Source organism: Berghia stephanieae, chromosome 12 (genome assembly GCF_034508935.2).
Source record: "Berghia stephanieae isolate SIO BIC M18660-M18661 chromosome 12, UCSD_Bste_1.3, whole genome shotgun sequence".
NCBI classification, from domain to species: domain Eukaryota; kingdom Metazoa; phylum Mollusca; class Gastropoda; order Nudibranchia; family Aeolidiidae; genus Berghia; species Berghia stephanieae.
The window spans coordinates 19,863,552-19,873,651 of NC_088371.1; the positions used below are offsets into that span (position 1 = coordinate 19,863,552).

At 36.3% G+C, this 10,100-nt stretch overlaps 1 protein-coding gene across 1 annotated transcript; it reads left to right on the forward strand.

Moving 5' to 3' along the window:
- The first annotated feature begins 1,487 nt into the window (after positions 1 to 1,487).
- LOC144957705 (uncharacterized) lies at positions 1,488 to 6,939 on the forward strand. The gene is made up of 3 exons (XM_078889078.1): positions 1,488 to 1,557; positions 5,534 to 5,677; positions 6,453 to 6,939. The coding sequence occupies exons 1-3, from the start codon at positions 1,548 to 1,550 to the stop codon at positions 6,683 to 6,685; spliced, it is 387 nt and encodes a 128-aa protein (XP_078745204.1). The 5' UTR covers positions 1,488 to 1,547; the 3' UTR covers positions 6,686 to 6,939.
- The last annotated feature ends 3,161 nt before the right edge of the window (positions 6,940 to 10,100 follow it).

Sequence of the window (10,100 nt, forward strand, 5' to 3'; positions counted from 1 at the left end):
ATAGAAGAAACGAAGTTGACGTCACTCAGCTCTATGTTTATGTTTTAGACTGAAATTTTAATGATCAGTTGTTCTCAGTAAATTCTATTAATCGGACTATAGATGGAACGAAGTTGATGTCACTCATTTCTTTGTTATTGTTTTGGTTTGTTTTGTCTTTTTGCCATCCATTTTTATGAGTAATTAGCCAGATTATATACACATAGTTTTGTGCGTTGGTCCGTTATACTTCAGGATGGCAATGTTGTGAGATTCTTAGCCAAGCGCATACTATCTGACAAACGTTTAAGATTACACATAATTTTGTGTTTTGGTAAGTTACATCCCGCTGGCGGTTGATGTGAGTATTTTACTAAAACGCATTGCATCAAAAGAAAATGAGACTCAATAAGAAATAGAAAAAATGCTTAACCAACAAAAGAGCATTGAAATTAATTAACATAAGCGGTCACTAGTGCAATGTGATTTTCTGATTTGCTGACGTTTTACATGCTCCTGATCACGGTGTCAAACACTTTCTTTCGGTTTTTGTAACTTTATACTAATATACATAAAAATCGCTTTACAGAGAATGCCCTGTTCCCATTCGATTGTCCCCACCCACCGGATGTCCCGTTTACAACCGGTAATCTATTAAAACAATTCAGTTCCTATCAATTTGAAATTGGATTTCTTTCTTTTCTCAAAAGTTCCAGAACTTTCTGAGAGGATAAGCGCTTGGAGATTAATGTAATGAAATGAACCTCAAAATATATTCCACCAATTATTGTTATTATTATTATTATTATTATTAATATCATTATTATTATTATCATCATCATCATCATCATCATCATCATCATCATCATCATCATCATCATCATTATCATCATCTTCTCATTATTATTACTATTATTATTATTATTATTATTATTATTATTATTATTATTATTATTATTATTATTATTATTATTATTATTATTATTATTAATATTAATATTATTATTATTATTATTATTATTATTATCATCATCATCATCATCATCATCATTATCATTATTATTATTCATTAATAACAATAGCGATCTTTTGTTTAAAGCTTTGAACACTTCGAAGAGCTTTAATAATATACCGCTTTAATGGATTACCCAGTTATCAAGATTCCCGATTATTCGGACCAACGGAAAATAACTTAATATTACTATTAGTTATGGAATCTAACGCGCGGTGCTTTTAGTGAAGAAATTTGATACCAGATAAATACCTTTTACCACTGCAGTGCTACTTTAGTAAAATAGAAAGCTAGAGAATTCTGAAGGCAAAGAATAAAAACAAAAAACAAAAACAAAACAAAAAACATCTTTAGTTCCATTTTAATGGTGTTAAAAAAAAAATTCCATTAATCCGACGCATCATTCGGTATCGCGTTACATGAATTTTGAATCACTTAGTATGCGAGGCTTCTATAAAAATGGACTGCGACTGTCAGGATTTCATCTCGGCTATAACCTGTTGTAGTGAAAGGTCTGTGTTTGCGGAATAACGTAACAAAGTCAATCAACAACAAAATGAAGCAGAGTAAGTTATAATATTTCTGTTTCTGTTTTAATCTTGTCTTAAATAATTTGACTCACTACCTCGATTTGGTACTATGTCGGGTGAAGTTCATCACTCACTCAATCCCATGACCGGATGGTCGTCGGGGGGACTTGCGTGAAGCAGAAGTTACAGTCTTCCTCCATGCCTGCCTGTTGCTAGCCCCATGTAGCAGCTCCCGAACCGACATCTCTGTCGATTCTTTTATATTGTCCAGACACATCTTCATTTGGCGCCCTCTTCTGTGCTGGCCTTCGACTGTGCCCTGTAGGACTGTCCTGCTCAGGCTATCGTGTCGAGTATGATGTCCAAACCAAGACAGTTTTCTGCGCTTCACAGTCACTATTCTAGTGAAGTAAATACCGCCTAGTAAATATAAAACAAAATTTATTAAAATTGAATTTTAATTGTCGTATTTTCTATATTTTTTTAGGTATTTAATTCATTTATGTACTTACTTTATATATTTATGCATCACTTCAGCTTTTAGTTGTTGTATTTTGTTTTGTTTTGTTTTTTTTTTTGTTGTTGTTGTTTTTTTGTATTTGTTTTTTTTTGCTTTGATTTGTTTCTTTAAAATGGGGGAGGGGGAAGGAGGTGGTATTTAAGTTGTTTTGTCTTTCTTTTCTTTTTATGTATTTATTCATCTTTCATGTGTGTGATGGCGGGGGTGGGGGGGGGGTTGTTTTGTTTTGTTTCTTTAAAAAGGTGGGGGGGGGGGGTTAGGTCTTATATTTGTCTGTCTTATTTCTTTTTGTTGTATTTCTTTTCTTTTAGTTTTTTTGTTGTTTTTTTTTTACTTTCATATTTTTTTTAAACATATGATTAACTGTATTTCTTTCTCCGATAAAGCATATTTTCCAGTTTGAAGCAATATGAGTCCATATTGTGATATTTATTATTGAGCAAAATTCAAAATATCCTATTTTAAAAGAGTAATCCAAATAATATATTAACGTTCCGGTCAACCAATAGGGAAAAAAGTGTGACTAAAAAAACGAACTGGTTCCTATTTCATTGGATGTTTAAAACCACTCTTCGGGAGGACTGGATACATACCTTGTGTAATTCATCTTCTGGTGTCACAGTGATGGTATCAAATATATATATATATATATAATATATATATATATATATATATATATATATATATATATATATATATTGGAGGGGAACGATTTTTTTTCTTATATTTTTCTTGCTTGCTTTGTCTGTCACCGTTTCAAACACACTGGTTTAATTATTTTTTTCTTAAACCGGAGTCTGATTAGTATTGATCCCAATTTCTCAATGGAGACAAGAGCAGACAAGTTTTTAAAAGACTTTAACTTCCTTCCATTTTTTTTTAAATTGTTGTAACTCCCTTGTACCCGACGTGTACAAAGTTTACAGATCTGATGACCGAAGACAATTGGATTCAATAGTCTGATGTAACGTCGCCCAGCAGCGACGGCCATCGTGGTTCTAAACAAAGAAAATCGGTACTATTTATTCTTCATGCTGGCTAGAACTTTTCATGTCTTGTGATCAGAATGTGTAAAAGTCAAAACATGATCAGATTTATAATGTTTGTTTTTTTTCCTTTGGATACGCTTTTATGCTCGTCGGAGATATATTATTTTTCATAAGGACGTCCGCCATTGTTCCGATAGTTTAAAGCCAGTTACTAAGTTACCATGCGTCATTACGAGGGCAGTGGCGTTGCGACTGTTGAAGCGTATTGTGATCTTGATTTACCATTGTTGTAATGAGTACTATTTTGCGTTGGTTTGAGAGTACATTTCCATTAAAACAATTATCTAATAATACTTTGGGTTATTAACCCTCTCCTTACGAACTATAGGAAAATCGTCACATTCGGTACGATACAACCAACATTTAATTTGTCTTATTCAAATTTCTTTTGAAAATCATAAAATTTAAAGAAAATGAACAGTGTGTTGTAGAGCATAATATCTTGCTAAAGAAATTATTTATCGCAACAACTTACTGCTATTAGTCTATGTCAGAGTGATAAAAATTATATTTTTGTGTTAGTTGGGTGTGAAGTTTTGAGGAAAATCCTGAAAATCGCTGGTAAGGAGAGAGTTACACCTTTATGGAGAGCCACACTGACAGTGTCTGGTGAATTTCTCCAGACTGGACTGCAATATAAACCAACGCTCTATGAGTATCCTACATCTTTCTTTGTTTGAAGAAAAAATAAAACAAATTGCACCAGTCCAAACTTCGTGGTACTCTACACGTTTTTCAAATATGTGTCGGTGCATGACATAATCAGTTGGATGGTGAAAATTTTGGATTTGCAATTTTTTTCCGAAAGAATATGCTCACCAGAGCATTTTAATCTTTATTTGAAGTAAATCGGGTGATTTTTCATGAAGTTATGGTCAGATGTACGGGAAAGGTATCCATCAACTTTTTCTCAAATTTCATATTTTTTCAACTTGACTAGCTGTAAAAAATAGTTAGAAGTGAAATTAAGCTTTGATATTTCTCGAAGATGTCCAAAAAGGGTTGATTTAATTATTTATGACAAGAACTCATTTTATTTTTTTTTTTTAATTGACCTTCTAACAAACCTTGGCATTATGTCAGTTCAAACCTTTTCACCATCCGACTGATTGTGTCATTCCCTGTAACAATAAATGTCACAGTCCATCCAGACTGCTAATTTTGTCTTCATAGGGAATGACATTAGCGGAAGAGTAGCGTCCCTTGATTGGACGTCACCGGCGGAGTAGTTATTAGAGAGAGAAGTCGTATGGTTTTGCGCATGCGTCTCTCGTCCTCGCTCCCGGTGAAAGCGGCATGAGACACTTCACCGAAAGCGAGGACAAAACCATGTTGACGTTCTCTCTGTAAGGTGACGTCCAATCAAGGGACGCTACTCTTCCGCTAATCTCATTCCCTATACGTCATGACTCTCCTCGGACTCCATTGCAACGCCCATACCATGGACCATACGAAATGATCACTAAAGGCAGACATGCCTACTTAAAAATCAAAAAATTCGTAGTTTTTTTTTTTTTTTTTTTTTTTTTTTTTGGGGGGGGGGGGGGGGGGGGGGGGGGGGGTTCGAGACAGCTACCTTTTATAGAGCAGCAATTTACTTTCACAAGGAATAAATAACACGTCAACATCCTAAAAATTATGTAGTCTGGGCATCAAATTTCATTTTCAAGAAGATTTTAATCTACTTTCACAAGGAATAAATAACACTTCAACATCCTTAAAATTATGGAGTCTGGGCATCAAATTTCATTTTCAATAAGTTTTAATGACTTCGAGATACTCGTAAAGTTCTGATATTGGAGCAAAAATTTCGTCATTCTACAGACTTTTCGTAGTTATAGGCAGGTCTGCTAAAGGGGACAAATCGTTCATTGTCAACATTGGTGAGCGGAAGATTGTATATTTCTATTGATCGATTAAAGGCGGCACGCATAGATTCAACTTGCCCTGTCGTTGTGGCGAAACCACCAAGGCGTGGAAGGCCTCCAAAAAGCATCGCCCTTCCACCATGTGAAAATACCCCTGAACATCAACAATATCAACAATCAAATTCCGGAAACCTCAACAATACAAGTGACATCCATTTTGTATCAGTGTGGGGGGGGGGGGGGGGGGGGGGGGGGCTGTGTAGCTACATCTAGCTAACTAACGCACGGACACAAAATTGTCCAGTTAAGCGTTTCGTTGTTTTTAATAATAATTTTAATTGTTCCGACCGCTGTGAACCGGAAGGTCTACGAGCGGTCGGAGGATAGTTGTTTGTTTTGTTTTGTTTTGTTTTGTTTTGTTTTGTTTTTTTTTTTTTTTTTTTGGTTTTTTCTTGACGAATTGGTTAAATGTCATAATAAAAAAAAACACTTTTTTTTTAAATCTTCACTCAGTAAAATGTGTCCATTTCGTATTATTTCATTGATTAAAGAGATTTCAATTTGTTTTTATGCAGCACTTGTGATCGTTGCCTTCTCCATGATGGTTGCCATAGCAACAAGCAGTCAATGCAGCACTCAGTGTAACGGCGTTTGTAACGTTGACAAGACAGTTTGCGCTGGCAGCTTAGTGCTTGGACCAGTCTGTGACATCGCATTTGGTACGTATGTCACTTTGTTTTATAAAACATGAAATAATATAAGGAATCAACTTTTCAATTACTCACTCACTCACTCACTCACTCAATCCCATGACCGGATGGTCGTCTGGGGGACTTGCGTGAAGCAGAAGTTACAGTCTTCCTCCATGCCTGCCTGTTGCTAGCCCTATGTAGCAGCTCCTGAACCGACATCTCTGTCCATTCTTTTATATTGTCTTTTATATTACAGGAGTTGTTAATACAAGATTATCACCTTCTAAGTTGGGTAAATTGTCGGAAGACAAATTGTAATATTATCGCCTAACAGGCGCCATGTCTCGTCTTAATTGTTAAGTGTTGCTGTTGGCTAGGGACCCCTTAACCCTCTCCTTACCAACTATACGAAAATCGTCACATTCATTACGATACAATCAACATTTTTCTTATTCAAATTTGTACATCATAAAATTTAAAGAGAATGAACAGTGTATTGTAGAGCATGTTTTGCTACAGAAATTATGTATCCCAAGAACTTACTGCTATTGAGTTTGAGTGTTAAAATATATATTTTTGTGTTAGTTGGGTGTGAAGTTTTGGGGACAATCCTGAAAATGGCTGGTAAGGAGAGAGTTAAGCACGTTTATTGGTTATAATATATAAATATAATATAAATATATATAAAATGCTTTATAAATGCTCAATTTAAAAAAAATAGTTTTGTTTATTCTTCAAACGTGTTCTAATTAGCTTAAAATAATAAAATGTTACTCTTTTTACCTGTGTCTCATTTTTATAGGACAATGCACCGCCGGCTGCAACTTGGTATGCGCTTGCCCAGATGCCTGTGATGGCCAATGTACCCCAGCATTCAACGATTGTAACACAGCAGCCGGTGATAACATCGTCTCCAAACTTGTCTGCTCCGGCCAATTCGACGATTGTATCCTACAATGTGAAACGGCCTGCACTGTCCAGACAGCCATGGACACCCTCGGAATGGTCATTGGTGGCGGTGCAGCCAGAAAATAAACAGTAGATGCCTAATAATGGAACGTTTCACGGCTGACTCAAAAAAAAAAATTTTAAACCCCAAAAAACCCGAAGACTTCATAAGCCGACGTTAACAAACATAATGAGCATGAAATTAAGTCTGAATGAAACGGGAAATAGTAAATATAACATCAAAATAAAATTAAAAAACAACTTGAAAAGCTTTTCTATTTTCTCTATGCCATGAAATCTTTCTTTCATTTTTCAAGGTTAATCAAATGCAGTGGTGTGTGTGTGTGTGTGTGTGTGTGTGTGTGTGTGTGTGTGTGTGTTTGGTGTGTGCGTATGTATGTTTGTGTGTGTGGTTTTTAGGTATTTTACAGCAAAAGAGATACTCGAGATCATTTCAGCGCCAGTGGAAAAGGTGGATGATTGGAATTCACTGCTGAGTCGAATAATTATTAATCGGTAATTTTTTGACCAATCAAAACATGGAATTTGTGACACACCTTCAAGCGTGCTTGGAATAACATAGTTGTTTTTATAGGTAGAATGCGCTTGGCCAAGGAGTTCACAACATTGCCATCCGGAAGTATAACGGACCAACACACAAACTTTGTGTAACCATGAACTTTTATAGTCCGGTTAATACAGTTTAGTGAGAACAACTCACAAACGCGGATGGCAAAAACAATAACAAAGGCCTGAGTGACGTCATCTGCATACTATCAATACAATAGATAGTATGCGCTTGGCTAAGTGGCTCACACCATTGCCATCCGGAAGTATAACGGACCAACACACAGTTAAGTGAGAATTACTCATAAACGCGGGTGGCAAAAAACAACAACAAAGGCCTGAGTGACGTCATCTTCGTTCTATTTATAACGTGAATGAAATCGGACTCTCTATGATCATTGTTATTGTTTTTATATCACCAAAAGGGTGACTAGTTATCACATGATTTTCTCGATCAGATTATAAATGTTTATACATACAGTTTTCTGTGTTGGTTCTCTAGATAGAATGAAGGTGACGTCACTCGGGTCTTTGTTATTGTTTTTTTTTTTGTTTGTTTTTTTCCCATCCAGGTTTATGAGTAACTCTCACTAAATTGTATTAACCTGACTATAGATAGAATGCGCTTGGCCAAGGAGTTCACAACATTGCCATCCGGAAGTATAACGGACCAACACACAAACTTTGTGTAACCATGAACTTTTATAGTCTGGTTAATACAGTTTAGTGAGAACAACTCACAAACGCGGATGGCAAAAACAATAACAAAGGCCTGAGTGACGTCATCTGCATACTATCTATAGATAGTTCGAAGATGACGTCACTCAGGTCTTTGTTATTGTATTTTGCCATCCGTGTTTATGAGTAATGCTCACTGAACTGTATTAACTTGACTATAAACGTTCATGGATACACACAGTTTTGTGTGTTGGTCCGTTATACTTCCGGATGGCAATGTTATTAGCTTCTTAGCCAAGCGCATACTATCTATAAAGATTATGGTTACACATAGTTTTGTGTGTTGGTCCATTATACTTCCGGAAGGCAATGTTGTGAGCTTCTTAACCAAGCGCATACTATAGATAGAACGAAGATGGCGTCACTCATGCCTTTGTTATTGTTTTTTGCCATCCGCGTTTATGAGTACTTCTCACTAAACTGTATTATCAGACTATAAACCTTTAAGGTTACACACAGTTTTGTGTGTTGGCCAGTTTTACTTCCGGATGGCAATGTTGTGAACTTCTTAGCCAAGTGCATACTATTAATAGACAGTTCGAAGATGACGTCACACAGGTCTTTGTTATTGTTTTTTGCCATCCGCGTTTATGAGTAATGCTCACTGAACTGTATTCACCTGACTATAAAAGTCCATGGATACATACAGTTTTGTGTGTTGGACCGTTATACTTCCGGATGGCAATGTTATGAGCTTCTTAGCCTAGCGCAAACTATCTATAGATAGTATGCAGATGACGTCACTCAGGCCTTTGTTATTGTTTTTGCCATCCGCGTTTGTGAGTTGTTCTCACTAAACTGTATTAACCAGACTATAAAAGTTCATGGTTACACAGAGTTTGTGTGTTGATCCGTTATACTTCCGGATGGCAATGTTGTGAACTCCTTGGCCAAGCGCATTCTATCTATAGATAGTGAGAATCACTCACAAACGCGGATGGCAAAATACAATAACAAAGGCCTGAGTGACGTCAACTGCATACTATCTATAGTGAGAACTTATTTTTAAAAAAAGGCTGGTTTAAACAAAATAATAACAAAGATGTGAGTAACGTCAACTTCGTTCTAACTATATTACGCATATCCACTTAAATGAAAAACCGTCAGCGTACAGTAAATAAATAAATAAATAAATTTCCTTTATTCAATCCCAAGGGAGATTTTTCTTTCACACCGCAATGGGGGGGGGGGGGGGAGGGAGGGAGGGGGGTATCTCGATAGCTCAGTTGGCATAGCACATACTTCACATGGAGAGGGACTGAGATCGATCCCGGGTGACGAGATCTTTATTCTGCCCCTCCCCCCCCCCTCCCTCCTGTCCACCCAGTAGTGATTGGGTAGCTGGGTCTATATTAGACCTGGTTGAAAGTGCTTTGCAATAGACTAATATCCTTTCCAAAGGGTAGCAAGCAATTTCTATTGTACTTTTCACGTTATAGCTACCAGGATAACCTCTGGTTCCATGGGCCAAATGGCTCTGAAGGAATGCCTTTATCTATTTATTAAACCTCAGTGCCACACTGTCAAGAGTATTTTGAGAAGCAGGCTGGGACTCGAACGACAGAGACACAGGTCCGATATAGATAGTATGCGCTTGGCTAAGAAGCTCATAACATCGCCATCCGGAAGTATACCGGACCAACACACAAAACGGTGAGTATCCATGAACGTTTATAGTCGGGTTAATACAGTTCAGTGAGCATTACTCATAAACGCGGATGGCAAAAAACAATAATAGAGACCTGAGTGACGTCATCTGCACACTATCTATATGCGTCCTAGTGCTTCTTTCATTACTTAAATATGTCCCTTTTGTTAACATCGATTTAGTGCTTTCATATGAGTAAAGCAGTAAATATAGATATATGTAAAATAGATAAGGTGACAGTAGGAGTTGTAGTAGTGGTATAGTAGTAGTAAAAGTAGTAGTAGTAGTGGTAGTAGTAGTAGTAGTAGTAGTAGTAGTAGTAGTAGTAGTAGTAGTAGTAGTAGTAGTAGTAGTAGTTGTAGTAGTAGTAGTAGTAGTATAGTATATAGTAGTAGTAGTAGTTAGTAGTAAGTAGTAGTAGTAGTAGTAGTAGTAGTAGTGTAGTAGTAGTAGTAGTAGTAGTAGTAGTAGTAGTATTAGTAGTAGTAGTAGTTGTAGTAGTAGTAGTAGTAGTAGTAGTAGTATAGTAGTAGTAGTAGTAGTAAGTAG

Coding starts and splice junctions, on each gene's coding strand:
- LOC144957705 (XM_078889078.1), top strand. Junction 5,678..6,452: donor AGTCTGTGACATCGCATTTG/GTACGTATGTCA, acceptor TCATTTTTATAG/GACAATGCACCGCCGGCTGC.